This window comes from Fulmarus glacialis, unplaced genomic scaffold (assembly GCF_000690835.1).
Source record: "Fulmarus glacialis isolate BGI_N327 unplaced genomic scaffold, ASM69083v1 scaffold9533, whole genome shotgun sequence".
NCBI lineage: Eukaryota > Metazoa > Chordata > Aves > Procellariiformes > Procellariidae > Fulmarus > Fulmarus glacialis.
The window spans coordinates 45,086-63,989 of NW_009204931.1; the positions used below are offsets into that span (position 1 = coordinate 45,086).

Genomic DNA, 18,904 nt, shown 5'->3' on the forward strand with positions numbered 1-18,904 from the left:
TGATCAGCAATAATTTCTCATTAAGTAACACACACACAAAAAGAACATTTAATCAATTCAAGAAGAACTTTAACATGTTCAAATCAACATATGGTTGGGATACACTTCAGACATTTTAGGACGTATGAAACATAGGGGCGGATCCCCAACTGGTGGTAGTCACCATTGCTTTTCCTGAAGCCCTGTGGAAAGGCCATGCTACCACAACAGAGAACCTGGTCATCTTGTTTCATCTGATGTTGAGGTCTGCATTCCCTCCCTCAAGAGTTTTCCAGATGTCCCAATGTCTCAGGGACTTAAGGCCCTTTTATGCTTTGGGAAGTAAACTCCTTCACTTTGGACAATTATAGTCAGCTATGAATAGCCCTGTATGCCCTGTGATATCATTGCCATGTTTCCAAAAGGTCAAGGGATGGTTGCAGCACCATTAAAACATACACACCCAAGAACACCTAGGACTTTTGGATGGCTGGAATGTTTCATAGATGCATCTCCCCAGTCATGGAAAACATTGCATGAGTCTGGATGCTGAGCAGACTCTACCATTTAGAAAGAAGACCAGTGATCTGGATTTAGGATAGCCTGCAAAACCCAAACTGTGCCACAGCCTGCCTTCAGATGTGTTCACACACTTCTCACTGATTTCAGCGGTAAACATCCGAGAGAGCAGCTTGACTCAGGAGGTGCAGCAGTGAGTTTTATAGGCTCTGCACACAGGCACAGTTTGTTTCTGGATGCTGGGTATCAGGTGCAATGCTACACCAGCATTTCATTTTTTGCATGAAAAAGAAGAAAAAAGCTAAGCACAGTAAGATACAAATGTGAGAGGGCTTTAAAAAGCATGGAATAGATGGAGGGCACCAGCAGACATTGAATATCAATAAAACAGATCTTGACAAAGGCCAAGGACTTTGCAGCTCCCGTTTCAGAGAATTTGTGCACGTAGCACTGAGTACCACACCAAGAAAATGTCATCAAGGGGCTGTTTTCTTACATTACAATTCTAAAAAAGCTTGGCTGTGAGCAAGAGGGATGTGCTGACCTCCTCGAGCCCATGATGGCTCTGCCTGTTGGGATCCCATCCAAGCACTGAAGCCTTCACAAGGACTGGGAGCCTCCTTCAGGCAGAATCCAGTCTTCAAAAACCAAAATCCAGATGCAGTCAAACTTGCTACCAGTCCAAGAGAAGGCGAAGGTGTGGATTTGAAGATGGCTGAATATTTTCCCTTTTTTACTGTAACGGTATTGTGGTCAGAGTCTAACTTTGATTGCCTTTAAAGCTAATGGAAGCATGTGAGTGTAGCTCCAGAAAGAATTTGACACTAAGTAAATCATTATTATTTCTGTCTTCTAAAACAGAATACAGGTTAATTAGCACTCTGATGGCTGAACCATCTGCAAAAGATTAGTTAACTAATGAGCCAAAATACATCGCAGCTTCTATGTGGGTACAAGGTGTTAACAAAGTAAATGCATTGCAGTTTCCCTGAGCACAATATCAGCCATATGATTTTTGGGGCCATGTGCTGAGCATTATGTGTTATCTTTCCTTGGAAGCTTCATTTCAGTTATTTGTCTCTTTCTTCAGCTCATGGGGAGTAAACAGAACAAGCCGTACTTCATCCTGAGAGAATTTTGATAAAAGACTGAGAGGTCTGGGGTCCTGAAGGGAGGTAGATTTTTAACAGGGAACATTTTGTGTTTATTCATAGACCCTAGGAAAACCGCCCTTGTATTTTAGGGAACTTTGCTGTCAGGCTGGCTGCTCTGAAGAACTTGCCCTCCCAGATCTCTATCTCAAAAACCTCGCTATTCCATGAGTCCAGACTCATATGGGGTTTCTTGGGTTCCTCTGTTTTGGATAATTTGGCTTTTTGCCCTCTTTTTGATCACTTGTCCAACAGCGGAGAAGAGCTCCTGCCAGGTAAATGGACGGGTTTTGCAGCTGCATGACTATCTCATGTCAGACAGGATCACATCTTGAACTAGCTGGTGTTGAAGGGTATAATTTCCGCCCTCCCATCATCGCCCTTCTCAGCGACAACTGAATTTTAACATCTGGAGGCCAAAAGATATTCAAAGCCAGATTTGGAGGAAGCAGCAAACTCTTTCAGCAGCCCAAGAGACCTAATTGATGGCCTGGGAGGGATGTTTGCACCTGCTACAACACATAGAATTATTTCTGGATTTTCAACCTTGTTTTCCTTCATCTGTGGCAATATCCTGGCGTGGTGTTCCCATGTAGAAGCAAGAAAAACAATGGTGAAATCTCATTTAGCATCTCTCTAGGATCCTCTCCTAAGCAGCTATCCTAAATGCAGGAAACTGGTCTAGCTACAAAAGGGACAAGTCGCAGCAAAAATCAAAATGCAGCCCAGCTTCTAAAACACACCTGATCTAAGATAGGCCTGGCTCACATGTACCTCCAAACCTGGCTCAGAGCTTTTACTCTGTGGGTGGAAGTGAGTGAAGATGAAGCCTGAATAAGAGACAGGCTGTCCGTGCTATACAGATGCCTCATGAATGTCACCTTGCTGAGGGCAACCTCTCACATGCAGGACCCCAAGGGGAAAACAGACACGACATGATGACTGTAGGGAACTACTAAGATTAAAACAATTAAAACAACAGGAACAAAACAAACATGATGGGACAAAAAATGACAGCAACTGTTCCAAAGAAACACCATTGGATGGAAAATCAAGCATTCCTCCTTTGCCATTAGGCCTGTAAGAAATTTGTTCTACATGCAGCCGGGATGAAAAAGAGGAAACAGAAAGAAATGTTAGGAATTTTTGGAATCATGCTTAGCAGAGGGATGTTTGGGGCTGCAAAATTAAAATAATCAATGCAATTTTCTTTTTTGTTATTTATTTTTCTTAGAAGTATGATAAATGGCTCCCTCACATGCCAACAATTACAAGACAGGTAGGATGTTCCTGTTTGTTTTTATAATACCAAAATTAGGATACAAGATTGATGTTTAAATAAATAAATAAATAGAATCAGCCCTGTATCCTAATTTCCATATTTGCAAGACAGAAAACAAACACTGGAGAGATTGCAACAGAAAACATCTCAAAGCTATGAGAATATATCTACCTCCATTTGGAGGCCCCCAAGTAATTTCAGAGCCTTAACCACACTGGGTGCAAGAATTGCCTTCTGGACCGCCTGCACTGCATTCATGAGCTTCTCTAAAGATACCTCCAGCAATTGCTGATATGGGAAGTGCTGAATCCAATTTGAGCTGACTTAATAAATCTAGTAATCAAAATCCTGGGGCCTCGTCCACTAGCAGTTGATGTTTCTTTGATTCTTTGGGCTGGCTTTGGCTCAGGAGCTGTGTGACCAGACAAATGCATCAGCAAATGCTCAGCTGGTTTCTAGTAATCCAGAGACCATGGATTAAATGTCTCTGCATTGGGTTATGTTAGCAAGCAAGTATAAGGCCACACACACGATTTTGGTAAAAATATTCTGATCAAAATATGTTTAATAAGTAACTAAATGAGGTGGACCATTGATCAGATTACTTAAAGCTACGGCTTCTGAGGACTTAGTCCCACTAAAACCTTATAACTCATATTCCTCATGATTGTAATGCGAGGAACTTGCATGGCTGCTGCCGAAAGGAACCACACCTCTGGTGTGACTCCGATCACCATCCCAGTTTGCAGATTGTGGTAATGCTGCTCTGAGCAGCTCAGTTTGCATGATGCACTTTGCAGGGGGGCAGCTCATGTCGAGGAGTCTGTGTGCAGGGCACAAGCTCTGCTACTAACTCAGATCTGGGTCTGTACTTTTTAGGGATTCTCCTTTTTAAAGGAAGGTCTCTGAAGATATTTCATATGACAGTAGGCAAAGGCATGTGACAGCTGCAGGTCTGGGCTCAGAAATGCAGGGCTTGTGCCCCTTTGGACTTGCTATAAATTTGGCACTTGCCAGGATCTGAATTGACTCAGTCAATGAAAATGCACACCTTTTGCAGGACTTTTTCAAAACTGGCTTCCCACCTCTCCCAAACAGCATTTCATTTTAGGAAACACCAAAATGCTTTCCCCATGAGAACTCCCTCTGCAAGCATGGATCCAAGCCAGGGTAATACCATACTCTGCAAAGCTGTGCAGTTCACATGGCACAGGATGAGCATCCCTTCCGGATAATACTCTGTGAAACCAATGGTTACACCACAGCAGCCCCCCTGCCATCACCTAATAAGCAGACACATTCATAGCAAGTGGATCAGCCAGGATCCAATGTTCCAAATGCAGGGCTTGAATAATTAAATGCTCCCATTGCCGCTCAATGGGAGCTGGATGTTTTACTTCCCTGCACATCACACTGAGTTTTCATATCCATTTCCCTCCACCTCTCCCACCTCCACACCCCAAGCTTTTGTGATTAACATGGCAATGGAGATTGAACTGTGTGCATACATTGATTTGCTGGGGGGTTTGGCAAAAGAAAGCAAATCCAAGCTACTTACCTCAGCGCAGACCCCTTTGGCGTTGCAATGCCATAGCCCTTGGAGTCCAAGTTACCTCCCACCTTCATGGTGTCACAGGGCTTCCGCTGCTCGATGTACTCGTTCATCGTGGACTCCAACAGGTAGGCATACTTCCCTTTCGACTTCCTCACGCGGATCATCCCCTCTTCTGTCGTCCTCACAAAAACGGAGGGTTCGGCTGACTTCATGTATGTCCACATCTTCTCAAACACTGCTATTTTGGATCGCTATGTAGGACAGCAGAAACCCAACAGAAGCATTAATAGAGGTTTGGGTGCCAGCTGAGATTTCCAGCTTGGACTGAACACATACCCACATATCGGATGGGCCAAGGAAGGCAAAAGGGGTAACGGGATATTAACGAACCTCCTGCCATTTCTGCGTCAGGGCCCAGATCAGCCTCTGATTTCTGCCACATATTTGGGTACGGCAAGTGATTTTGCGGATCAAACCAAGGGCAAACCAAGCTGGAAATCAGGAGATGGTTTCTTTTGGAGCTGCTCAGAGTAGCTCCTCGGTAACGTGGGGAAGGACATGGATATTCCATATCTGTGTTTACAATTGCAGAATATCACACGTACTGGAGACACAGCCAGCCTTCTGAGCAGCACAGGGAAAACTGGATTTTTGCTGTTCAAAAGACAAACTCATCAGATCCTAACATGCTAAAGGGAAGCAAGAGAAAAAAATCAGACCTGCGCTGAAGATGAGAGAGGACGGACCTGGAGGACTTGTCAAACAAGGGGCTAATCAAAATGCTTGCATTAACGTTTCCTTTTTACCCTGAAAAATTCTTTAGTGGAGCCAGCTTCCAGGGTCCCATAGGCGATTTCTGTCTGCTTGGCCAAGTCCTCTGCACTCTCGATGGGAGAAACCATCCTTTCCACGGTGAGGAAGGCAGCCAGGTTAGCTGTGTAGGAGGATATGATGATCAAGGTGAAGAACCACCAGACACCACCAACTATGCGTCCGGAGAGAGACCTGGACACAGAGAGGAGAGTCAGACAGGAGGGGTGTGGAGGTCCAAAAAGTGCAGCTCGCTCTTGCAGGCCCATCGTTTACCTGGGCATTTACCCAAAGTCACGTTCTCCAGCCACTTCCAGGGAAGCCAAAGGTCTGTCTCAGTTCTCAATCTACTTTTCAAGGTGTCAATCCAATTAGAGGGAGGATAAAAAATTCACAGTGAAAAAAAATCAGCAATGAACTGATTGAATTTGCTTTGATTTTCAATTCCTTTCAGTGTATGTAATAATATTAATAATAAGACATGGAGACAACTACGAGGAAGGTTTAGCTGGGCAGGGCAATGCCCATCCAAATAGTAGTTCTGGCGAGGTCTGTGTTGTGGCATGTACCCACAGCGGGAAGGAGCACCAGCATGGGGCCAGACCAGATATACAGACCAGCTGGGATCACTAGGTCAACTCCTCCATCACCTGAAGTTTAAAAATCAAAACTCTGTGTTTTTCTATGAGACATATTGAAGCTCAGAGAGGAGCTACGGCTTTAATGAATAATTTGCCTACTGACATCCTCTGTTTTGTATTCAGCAGATGGTTAGACAAGATGTTCATAATAATGCCTAAAATCTAGGTATTTTGCACTCGCTGCAATCAAATAGCCAATTATCTGTAACCATTGGATAGCTATAGAGGCAAATAAGTCAAGCAGGCATTAATTTATATTAAAATATTTTCAAATCATTTTTAAGAATGAAAAATAATTTGAGAGTGATGTCAGTATTCATTCATTCTGTCTAAATTATTTATATGCTCCTTCTCTAGATGCAGAGCACTGTCCCAGACAGAAGGTAACTTCCAATGCTATTTTATAAAGCCAGACAGTCTGCCTAGGGAGGACCTGCCCATGAGAAAAACTGTTTATTTCTCTGTGGGGGACCATGTCTCAGCACTGCCTTTCAGCTGACCTGAGTCACTCCACAGAAACACAGTGTATCGGGTGGTAACAGAGATATCCCAGTCCAGCTGGAACTGGACCAGCTTATGATAGTGCGTGCTATGCCATGTCCAGGTCTACGTGAAGCCTTGGGTCCAGCTGCTATGGTTTACTGTGGTTTAACACAACTTGACAAACCAACCTGCATGCTCCATCGCTCCATTGAGGGAAAAAAACTACACCTTGTTAATCACCAAAATTAGAGCTGGAAAGAGGCTAAACCCACATAGCCCACCAGCTGCACGACTTATCTAGGTTTCACCCTTCCAGTTTGTCCAGTCTGGTTTTAAACACTGCTGATGTGAGGGGAGCTGCTCCCGCAGACGTCACGTCATCTCCCTGGTTAGATCAACCCACCCTGAAATCTCTTTAGTCAAAACTCTTTGAGATCACTTCCCAGCAGAAAGCAGGCTTTGCGACTGAGCTCCCACGCACGCAGCACACGGGGCAGAGCAGAAAGCACGTGTTTTAATATGTGGAAATAAGACCCATCCCACCACAGCACTGTCAGCCCCGCACTCCTGGAGAATGATCACAGCAGCTTTCACCCGTGGCTGAGAGAAACTGCAGGAAACGTGACTGCAAGGGATTACAGCGACAGAAAGGACAAGCGGTGTATTTTACAGATGTGACTGAAAGGATTTCTACGGTTAGAGATGGGTTGGGCTTTCCTCTGCACAGGGGCCTCATTTCGGAACAGAGCCTCTGCCCTCCCCTTTGGTTTCTTCATCCATGGGCTTTTCTGAAACCGGGCAGCAAAGTCCATCTCACCACAAACCCAAGCTCCATGAATGACTTTGAAGGATCCACCTTTCAAGATCTTTCAGGGAAATCTGCAGGACCCACCTCCAAGGTGATACTGTAGGGAGTTCACAAATTCTTTTCTTAATCACCCACATCTTAAAGGCAAGAAAGGTATGACAAAGAAGATTTTTTCAGGTATGGTTTCCAACCATAAGCTGTATGCTGGTTACCCTGCCCTGCAGTGTCTCACACAACCCCGCTCCTTCGTTGGCAACTGCAGCAACATGGCTAAGCAGACCCATGCTCCCTCATCCCAGATTACTTTCTTTTTACGCCTCCCCATCACTGCCAGCCAGAGAGGGGGATCAGAGGTTTGTTGTGGGAGTGCTGTGGGCAAGGCAGGCAGATGGGCACTGTTCTTCTACCCTATCTTTAACTCTCTAAGAGAGACATACTCACCAAACAAGCTCTGGAGATGAATAGGGACCTCCAGGGATGATTCACCCCATCTATCTCATGTTGGGAGGAGGTCCCCCCTGCAGACCTCCCTCCCTATTGAATTTTGAAGGAACTGGGATGACTAGGTTGGACTAAACAGCTAATTTTTAAGTAGCTGAAGTTAGTTGACATAAATGTGACCGTCGTGCTTCCAATCTGCGGAGAATACTCAGCCTGCAGGACTATCAGTGCAAACGACTTTACTTTTTGTTTTGTATTTGGAGAGGGATCGGAGAGGAGGCAGCTATGGATTCTGCTCACATGTCTTCAGATTGATGGGAAGAGGAAAAAAATACCTGTCTTTAATTAGTCTGGGTGACGTGTGCTCAGGGAAGGAAGTGTTCAGAAAAGGCACCGAGGCATTAAACAAAAGAAACCGGATAATGTCAAATACAACAATCTCTGCTGATGAAGGCCACTTTGAGCTGGCAAAATCCATTTGCATGGCAAATAATCACATTCATCTCCAGCTGCAAATTACACAGCCTTTTCTTCCTGACGAAGCTGGGATATTTCTGCAACTTGTTTCAATCCCTTCAGCATCAGTCAGCCGGATTCCTGCCTCTAGACCCTCGACATCCTGGTGATATTCATTACTGGCTTATCCCACGGGGGCTGCCTGCTGTCAACTGCAGATGGCTTCTGCTTCCCAGCTCTGCACCTGGCACTGACAGCATGAAAAAGGAACTGTGGGATATTGAGACTCGGAGGTAACAAGGAGGGCTGGGGAAAGAGGGAGAGGGGGCTGTAGCTTCTTCCCCATGGGAGCCAGATGGGACAGGATGCACGTCTGTATCATCCACCAGTCTCATCTGGGCTGTGTTTGCTGCTGGTGCTGGTCATTTCTCCTCATCACATGAGATGTTGGGAGGAGGTGAGTGCTCGCTCTTATAGACAGTGGAGGAAAGAAGAGTAGATAAACAGCTTGCTATGACTGCCAGCATGGCTAGGGCTCCACGTGTGTGATGTTTTGTTGCAGACGTTGCTAATGGGCAATGTTTGCCCTGATTTCTAGATTGACTTGGAGCTAGAAGCTGTGAATCTAAACTGCTGTAAATACAGAGCAGAGAAAACACTCAGTGTACGGGCTCTACAGGTCATCGTCCTTTCGCTCTGTGGTTGTGCAGCATCTAACATAAGGGAGCGTCATGATGAAACATCACACAAGCAGATGCGATCCCATATGACATCCCTACAGCTCAACAGCAGTGAAGACAGGTTAAACAGGACAAGTTGGGTTTCTCTGGATAACCATATTGCCTAATTAGATTTTGAGCAAAAGCCTGTTACTGCTTACCAGAAGCAAGTGGTTGGAAAGACAATATCCATTACGATCTCATTCTGTTACTTCTGTAGACCAAGCAGGAAAGCAGCAGTGCTACCATCACGGGACACATTTGCAAAAGTGCCTTTGTAATTTAGGAGGTAATGTCCCATTTCTAGAAGTGACTTCAATACTTGGGAGGTAAAAGCCTGGTCGAAAGCCAGTGGGACTTGGAGTTACGTTTATGCTCTAGTAAAAGCAGTCACGGAGGAGTAGATATACCTTGTACTTTTAAGTCACTTTGAGGTTTTGAAAATCTCACTCCACAGTAGATAACAGAAAATGACCTTCCACTTGACTAACAAATGTTCTGCAGCTTGAGCCCTAGCAAAGTTCATTTCTCTTCACTAATAGGCAGTATGGGGCTTAAATCCTCTTGCATTGAGAATTTACATGTCCCCATACCCATTCAAGCATAACGTGAAGGCAATCAGCTCTCTGCTGTGTGGAAACGAGTTAGTGACTCAGTCCTCTGCGGGGCTAAGGTGAGATGGAACACACTGTTTAGTACTTTAAAGATATGCTAAGGTTCGCATGTTTGGATTTGTCTATTTGACCTCTGGATTTATTTACATCCATTACCATAGTAATACTTGTGAATAGCAGGATCTAAAAAAAATCAGAATAAAATAAGCAAAGATAACAGTGAAAGAGGCTTTAATGAATGGCTAATTCTGGGATGCAGAAAGGGATGAAATAGCTAGATAGACTTGACTGCACATTTTTCAATCTATATTATTCCTCCTACACCTACACTCTTCTTTCTTACACAATCCTAATTAAGATCTCTTCATTTCTTCTTCTAGCCCTGCCTGTGCTGGCTAAAATCACCTCTCCAGTCCTCTCCCTGACTTGTGGTCCTGCCTGCCCCCCACAGAACAGTAGCAAGAACGAAGCACTCCTTTCCAACATTACCCTTGCAGGAGTGAATAGTAAATACTCTGCCCTCAATATCCATGGTGCACAATCTACTTAAAATTAGAGCTGGCTGGGAACCAGAATTTCAGCACCGTGGAAAATTCTGAAATTGTAAATGAAACCTTAATATTCTGAATTGGAATGAAAAGATAACGGTCGCAAATGTCTTCTAAAAGTAGCGTTCCGAAAATGGTTGGTTTGGGTCCATCCAAGCTTTGCATTTTTCTATTATTTAATGTTTCATTTCTGAAAGGCTAAAAGGTATAATTTTAACATGGTAAACAATTTTGTTTCTGCTTTCTCATTACAAATAATTTTCTTTCAGCTTTTATAATACATTAAACCCTTACCTACCACGTGTATAATTTAAAAGATAATTCTGGAATGTGCTATTTTATATCTGTCTAATGGAAAAACTGCAAATGACCAAGCTGAAACTAATAATTTTGATTTTCTCACTCAGATGACTTTTTTTTTTACCTTTCCTTGCAAAAGCAATTGCATTTTGCTGGTAGAAAACAGAAAAGAATTGTAAGTTCCCTTTGTTCCCATTAAGTGATTTTTTTTTATGTTCTAGCCTTAGCATTGATGGATTCTTCACAGACAAAAGAAAATCATGCAGCTATAATCCTTATTTCTTAAAACAAAATGCAATCCTTGATCAAACAATTTGCTCTTTGATCTTATCCCTTACGGAAGGTAGGAGAAGCTGACAGGAGTTTGCCTCTGCTTTGCCATCTTATTAGAAGAGCATCATACACTTTTGCGAAAAACATTAAGATCATCAGAAAAAATACAAAGGAAACCTCATTGGAAAAATGTTCAAGCAGCAGCTCAGTTCTCTCCCACTTCTCCCTTCCCCCTGCCCAAATCCATCTCTTACGGAGAATTACACCTAAACTGACAGTGTTTTAATTAGAAGTGCAAATCTGGGATTCTAAAGGCATAGTTGCTTTGGGAGGATTTCCCAGATCTGCTGTTAAATTCAATTCTAATAAAGGCTCACTTAGTCAACTGACATATTTGTCACTGAATTAATTTATGCAAAACTGTTGAAAGAAAAGCTTGTTCTACTGGTTGTAGGTCAAATCCACTCTTGGTCTTCTACCCACACAGATTCTCTAATCTCTGACCCTGCTCTGCTAATTTGTTACTGACTCTAGATAATTTCATCGGTCTATCTTAAGGTTGACTTGATAGTGGATTAGTTGCAAACACTTTGCTCCAGTTTTGCTCTTATTTTAAACAAATTTTCAACATTGAACTCGGTCAATGTAAATAAGCTTTGCTTTTTCTGTGTGTCACAGACCATCTGACAAGACTAGTCTCACCATTTTATCTCTGACCCTGACATGAATCCTGGATTTGCTTGAAAAGTCTGTGAACAGTCATAGATAGAGGAACAAACTTAGCGTGGGGTTGTGGAACTGGGAGCAGCTCTGGGTGCATCCATCATGCACATGCTGCAAAGCTCTTATCCTCTTATGCTCTGCTATGCCACGGATAGTTTTGAATGAGCTACCAACTGTTTGTCATGAAATTGGAGAGATTATAATGCATATTTCTCTGTCAATGCTGTATTATTAATTTTCTTGCCATTATTAGTTTGCATTTACTTATTATTGAATCCTACCTCCTGGTACAAGAGTCTGGAGTCCCAACTGCAGTGCTGGGCTTTAACACGGAGCGTCAAGAGAGCCCTTACAAACACAGAAGTAAGAATGTTTTCTATTGACATTCTCATTTACCTCTCCCAGTGGTACAAATTCCTTCTTCTGCTCCCCTCATAACTTTTCTACAGAGGTAACAGCTGCTTCCCTGTGAGTAACATTTTGCTTCACTGTGAGTAACATTAACCAGTAAGACAGGGTAAGAAAGCTGAGGGTGCACAGGTACTGGGAGTCCCGTGCTGTCTCTCTCCTGCTTTTCTTTTTCTAATTTTTGTTTCAAAAAAAAAAAGGAAAAAATTTGAGAGCTTCTTAACCTTTGTATATGGGCTGGAGATCTGCTCTTTCTCATGTTTTCAGGCAAATCACGCCAGCTCATCCAACCCCCAAAGCCAGAAGGAGGCAATATGAATTGCAGAATCCCAGCAGAAGTCCTTTTACAAAGGGGCCTTGGGGTCACTTGCTGTGTAAATATTGCAACGACTGAACATATTGTCTGCAAATATGCAGAATCTCCAGATTCAATGGGAGGATGTGTATCTGTGAGGCTTTAATTGTAAGTCATAGTTTATTTACTGTTTCTTTCTGCCTAAGCTAATGGCCTTGGACAGCAGTATATGGTCCCTCTCCTACCATTTAATCTCTTCTTTTGCAGAATATGTTGGCACTTTTTTCTTCAATTTCCCTTTATCGGGCAAAACCTCTTTCTAAAATGAGTTTTCCTGCTTAGTCAGAAATGCATCATGCCACTTGCGGTTCTCTAGTCATTGGAGCTTGGATTGCTGCAGTGCTAAGTATAAGCATGACTACATGGAGCAGCTACGTGCTGTTTTCAAGACATTCACTAAGCATTTTGACAGACAAGAGGTACCTAACATCCTAACCAGAGGACTAGCATCCAGAAGCTCTTTTTTTTGTTCCTTGGGAAGCCCTGCCACTTTATGGGATCCAGGGTAGCTTACTTCATCTCCCTATTTCAGCTGTGGGACAAGAAGATGAATCACATTTATGAATTTCAGCTGGGTGGGTGGCCTGAAACATTGGTCACCAGGAGGAATTTACCTCTGAGCTGCGTCTTTGCTCACTTCCCCTTCCTGAGAGACTCAATCCCAGCAGGCAGAGGTACCATCAAATAGGCCCAGCTATGCAGGGGCTAATTAATGGACTCAATAGCTCTCTGCAGGTTGTGCCCTCCTGTGGTCTTCAGTGGCCACAAAATGCACCCTGCTGACACGCAACCAGCGCAACTCACCTGCTCAACTAATGAGGTATGATGTTGGAAGCACTAGATGCCAAGCAAGCATGGACCGATGGGGGCAACCAGCCCTCCTCAACTTGAGCAGGACCCATGTACCACCCATGGTATAAACCCACTCCTACAGAGCAGAACTGCAGAGCTGAGGTATGTCCTTCACTTGAGGGAGCCGCTGTCCCTGAGCAGTCAGAACTGGCTGCTGAAATGAGATGCTTATCCCTAAAAGAGCAGGATAATACACCCAACTTTTCCAGGGGGCTGCTAAAAAAAAAACCAAAACATTTTAAAGAAAGGGCTAGGATAGAGGGTGGAACCCTAAGAAAAAATAAGTGTGGCTGAAAGGCAGAACAGATAGATCCAAAGAAATACACTGCCATCCTCTTAAGTACAGGCACAGTGTGCCTTCTCCGTGTTGCAAAGCAGGGTAGTTTAGACTAGACTAGACTATTTTCAGCTGGAAGGGACCTACAACGATTATCTAGTCCAACTGCCTGACCAATTCAGAGCTGACCAAGTTAAAGCATGTAAGGGACGAATGTTTAGATAGAGGTTTGCTGAGAAACACGTGGTCACTTCGGGCTGCTCAGCAGCTCTGGTGAAAGGCAAAGTCATCCCTCTTCTGCAGTTTTGCCAGCTTTTGCTACAAGGAAAAAAAACGGCTCTTGTCATGCCTTTGAGCAAAAAATTTCACTGTAAAAAAGGCTCTTCACGTATTTTTCTCACTTTGGTGACATTTGTTTGCTTTGCTGAGGAAAAACTCACAAGGTGACAAGCACAAAATTTTGTCAGAAGCACTCGCTGGAGCGCCCCAGGGGATTCATTACTCAGGAACTTCCTCAACCTCAGGTGGCCCCAAATCTAACAGCACTCATCCTTCTTTTTAAACAACAGCCTATTGTGCTAATGTCCTTTGCTCTGTTGCTAGATTTCATGTGCTCTCCCTCAGGCTCTTCTTCAAAGTCCGGTGATAAGAAGCTTTTTTTTCCCTAGCGATTTAATATAGTTTGGATTATATGCTACCAGTTCTTCATTTTTCCAAGATCTTTAGCCATCTACATGTACTCACAATTTAGAGCTCCATTTCTGAGACTTCTGATGTTACAACAACCTAGTTCAGACTTCTTCCAGGGTGCCTTGCCTTGGTTCTTTTTGCTCTGTTTTTTTTCTCTGTCTTTTGTTAGATTTCCCAATCTGACGAGAGAAAGGCCTTTTCTGGGAGGAGAGTATTTTCTGCACTGGAAGATTTTCACTCTGAGCAATATTGCCAAATATTCCCTTCCTTTTCTCTCTCATTTCTAATTTAAAATGTGATCCCTCACCAAGACTGTACAAGTTACATTTTCTCTACTTTCACTTTTGAGCCTTTCTTTTTTCTACAAGGGCATACTGTATCCCTTGTAGAAGTGGTGAGAAATGAGTCTGGTCTCCCCTGCCAGTGTTCTTTAGAAGAGCTTTATGTGCACAGGAGTGCCTGTCTTTTAACATTAAAACTCCCAAACTGTGAAGGGTACACATGTTCAGTGTTTCTGCTGCCCCTATTTCACCTGCTAAGATTCATTTAGTGATTTTTTTTTTTAATTTTTGAAGGCTTTGGAAACACTGCTGAGATGAAAAGCTGCCCCCTCCCTCTGTTTGCCACGCTGCAGCCTGAGGTCTTGCTTCTTATTGAAAGCTTCAAAAAATGAGAGACAAGAGAAAATTCCTCCTAGGAGAGAGCATCCCGTGTGCTTCACTCCTGCAGCTGGGCCCTTGTGTATCCCTCTTCACATCTTGCACCTATCTACAGTGTACCGGTACTTATTTTTACTGCTTTTCCCTTTCACCATATGAGGACTCATCTTCTCCCCTCTTCCTTTCTACTCCTCTGTTCACACATTTGACTCCTATTACTTCTCACCAGACTGTGTTGGGAGAATTCATTAGTGTATATAACATGCTTTGAAGTTGTCCAAATAACGGTGATGTAACACTTTTGCACTTCTATGGGCTCTTTTATCTGAAGATCAAAGTAGTAAGTTATGACTACCATGATTGGATTATTGCTGCTTAGCCTTTGGATCTAAGGGTAAGCAGCAACTCTTCTGGGTAGGCATTAATCAGAATTACTGGATGATTTTATTAAATAGATGGAATGCCATAAAGTATGCTACTGCTTAAAGAAAAGGGTGCGTACACGAGCTGTATGGCCTTTCCTACCATTTGATTACATGAATCAGGTGGCCCCTAGCTGTCACTTGGCTCCTTTGATCCAAGTGAAAATGGAATGGAGACCAAGACTCCATCATGGAGGACTTCAGAGGTGACTCCATGCTCTGCCTCTTCCAACTCCATACTCCGTCCAAGCACAGCAAGGCTTTCGCTCCTATTTCTTAGCATGACTCACATTTTGCTTTTCCCAATTACTCAGCTTCATCAAGACTTTCACAATGAGCAACCTAGCACCTCTGTCATATTTCAATAAATTTGTCTTCGCCTGCTCACCATTTTGGGGTGTTACGATGGACATTGCTCACTGTATGTAAGCATTCCCAAACTTCTTGTGAAAAGGGGGTATGGTGCTTTCCCAGTTACCAGGACAAAGAGTTGGGATGAAATCTGGGACAAAAATTTGTCTTTGCCTGCTCACCATTTTGGGGTGTTATGATGTGAAAAGGGGGTATGGTGCTTTCCCAGTTACCAGGACAAAGAGTTGGGATGAAATCTGGGACAAAAGCAGAATAGGTACAATAAATCCCAAACTCAGGTAGAATAAGAGAGGTACTCTGAGCCTCCCAGTGGAAGGCCATGAGGTTTTGGCCAGCTCTGGGGATTAAATCAGCGAAGAGCAGCTGTGGATGCTCTGTGTGTTGTAAACCAGAACAATTTGAATTGAAGAATTCAATGCTCATTTGACTGTGTATCCAGACAGTGTGCACATGATATCTTAGTGCTGATAAAAGTGATGTACAGCATATGGAAGAGTTATTTAAGCAGGGCTTCCCTGTGAAAACATGCTCAGAGTTTCCCATCTTAGCTACAATATTTTTCTGGAGTGCCAACACTGAAGCAGTGTGTGACAAGCGGCCTTGCAGAGGACACCACTTCAGGGAGATGGAGGTCATTCAGCTCCTCACAACACTTACTCTTTGACAAAAACACTTGGCAACCGACCTAGCTATTAGGAAGACACAACCGTGCACAGTCCTGACTGCAGCTTGGAGGATGTCAGACTCCAGCTGAGCCGACTGCTTGGGGATAACAGGTTATCAGGAGAGAAGAAAATGAAAAGAGAAAGTGTGTTTCTCTTACTGACTGAAAACTGGCAAGTCGGAGCACAGCATAATAGGGAGTCCCTGGAGCCTCAGAGGGTCCTGTCGGAGTCATGGAGAAGGCTATCAATCTCAGAGGCACCCCTATAAATCTTAGTGCCACTCACAATCCTGAGCCAGTGCACAGCACTAGAAACGCAAGCAGCACATGCCATTTCCACATCACAGATGTCCTAATAAAACTTCCCAATAGATTAAAAAACTAGGCGATGCATTTTCCCCCCTGCTATTTTTAACTTTGTTTTCAATCAAAAATACGAGAAACATTTATTTAGTCCTGAAGAAGGAGATAGCAAATATATTTTTAGCTTAATAAATCTGCTTTTGGAGCAAGTGTTTGACTTCCTATTTTAAACACAGCTGGTAGAATGATTAGTAAATCTGTCACTCAATGGGGGGACTTTCAGCAAATTTCTTGCTGTCCCCCAGCAACCTCAATGGTAAAGGCCTGAAGTCAGAGCTGTGGAAGAGTGACTAGATGTGCCTGATGGGGAAACCATCCCGAGGAAGTGGCCTACAGGTCAGTGAGGGAAACATTCATTACCTCTGCAGCATTTAGAAATTTTCAGATAGCAGAGTGTGGAAATCCAAAAGATTCATTTTTCCTTTACAGATGAAACTGCATTTTTCCAACTACATTCAGTTAGTTATTTCCTTCCTCTGAGTCCTCTGTATCCTTCAGCGTTCTTCCAAATGAAAAAGAGGATAGCAAGGATGACTATTTTAAAAGAATTTCCATTTTCCCCTGGCTGCCACATTTTGGTTGCCATGGAAGTGCACAAGCTCCAAAGGGGACTGTTAGATATTGTTCAATTTGTCAAGCTGCTCCGCTGGTGAGTCACTTTCCCTGGTTAAGCGCGTTTCAGAAATAAGTGTGGTCATCAGTTCCTGGTGATTTACAAGTACTGCTGTTACCCTGTGACCTGAATTTCCTCTCCCTGGACATAATTAACTCTGCCAGGTAGAGATAATTGCAAAATCATTTGGTACACTTTTAAAAGGAAAGAAGACTTTTCCAGAAGTTGAAATCCTAATTTTTTACTTTTATTCTTAAAGACCAACCTCAGCTCACCTGTTCAAGCAAACTGCCGAAAATAAATGGTCCTGAGCTTTGTCCCCATGGACAAGCCTTCAAGGCTCCCGGATTCAACCCACATTGAAGCAGGAGTAGCAGGGATGCTGAACCACCCTTGCTCCCAGGCTGGTTTGTCTTCCTTCTCCCCCAGGGCAGCCCCAGTATGAGCTGCAGGTTGCATGTGCTCCCCGAGGAAACGACAAACTGCTGCTTCCTTCATTGCAAAAATATGCCCTTTTCCTCGAGACTGCACAGTGAATCCAACTGGCAGTCAGCAACCTGGTCTGTAGGAGCAAGCACACTGTCTCCATGTCCCCAGAGAGGCTTTAGCAAGCCCTGCTGGTGAGCTCCACACCATCACCCCTAGACCTTCCTGTGCAAACAGTGCGAGGGGAAAAAAAAAAAAGCACAAATCTTTTCTCATTGCTTGTGGGACTCGTGCCTTGGGACAGCTTGCACAGCTCTCCAGTGACTCTTCAGGACAAGTTAAGGTTTAAGGTTATAATGGGTACTGCAAGGACAACACCAGAACTGTGCATCAGGCCAAAAAGACAGGCAGATGCTTGGAGTGTCAGAGAAGACGCCTACTGAAATCAAGAAGAGTTGCCAAATGAACACCGAAGCTTAGCTTTCATTTCAGGAAGAAATTAAAATCCTTCTAATTGCTAAATGCAGCTGATTCCAATTTCCCTAATACTAGATTTTTAGCAAAATAAGTAAGTACCCTGCAAATGTAAGTTAACAAAGGACAGAACAGAAATAATTTCCTTGAAACAACTGAAATAGAATCTCTCACTAAAAAAAAAGAAATTTTTTGTCCTAACAAATTTATGATTTAGATCTTGTCTAAAATTGGATAAAATCTTTCAGTACTAGGAACATCCTGACGAAACTTAAAAGTGCTGCTGTTTTTCAAAATTTCTAGAAGCTGGTTTAGGAAAAAAACCCTCAACGATTTGTGGAGCAATTTTGCTGTTATTTCCACCAGCTCTATGGCTGAAGTCTCCTATGATTTTTTCAATTGATCTAAAAAGAAATGTAAATAAACAGGGAAAATAGCAGAAGAAAACATTCAGCATTAATTACAGGTACATAATATATATACCGTACTTGCTCTTCCACAGACAAACCGCTATGATTGAATGCAACAGAAAGCCTGCAAAGGAGTGCAGTGAAATACAAGCCCAGCTACACACTATATAGATCAGCCAGAGCACACTGTTTCCATGTCTCTAAAAACAAATAATGATGTCCACAAGATGCCTATAAATAATAGATTGTATCTATTGACTGGATAGCAGCCAGCATTTTTATCTCTCCTTCCCACCTCAGAGTGCATTCATTCATCATCTCTGCGAGCAAACCTCCCTAAGCAGCACCTTCCCCCCAGCCAGGGGGTCACTGCTCGGCCCGTGCCGCTGCACCTGCACGGGCTCCAGGTCTGGACTCTGCAGGCAAGTCAAGACCCATCTAACTCTTTATCCCAAGCCAGCTGAAGGGTGAATTGCATCTTGCGCCATGTCTCCTTGCACGCGGTAAACACCCGCTTTAGGGCGTCTTTAGGGCACACTGGTATGGCCCAACCACCTCCTAGCAGTGCTCTCTTACGGCACCTTGCACAGACCAGCCAGCACAGAAACTCTTCCTGC

General features: G+C 43.5%; 1 protein-coding gene across 3 annotated transcripts in view; it reads right to left on the minus strand.

Annotated features, from left to right (window-relative positions):
- The window catches only part of GRIA1 (glutamate receptor, ionotropic, AMPA 1), a 125,229-nt gene that overhangs the window by 11,829 nt on the left and 94,496 nt on the right, over nt 1–18,904 (minus strand). For all 3 annotated transcript variants that reach the window (XM_009575188.1, XM_009575187.1, XM_009575189.1), the window contains 2 exons: nt 5,293–5,491; nt 4,490–4,737 (listed from right to left, as the gene is read on the minus strand). In XM_009575188.1, the coding sequence (XP_009573483.1) occupies nt 4,490–4,737; nt 5,293–5,491 (447 nt within the window). The remainder of the gene's footprint in view (nt 1–4,489; nt 4,738–5,292; nt 5,492–18,904) is intronic.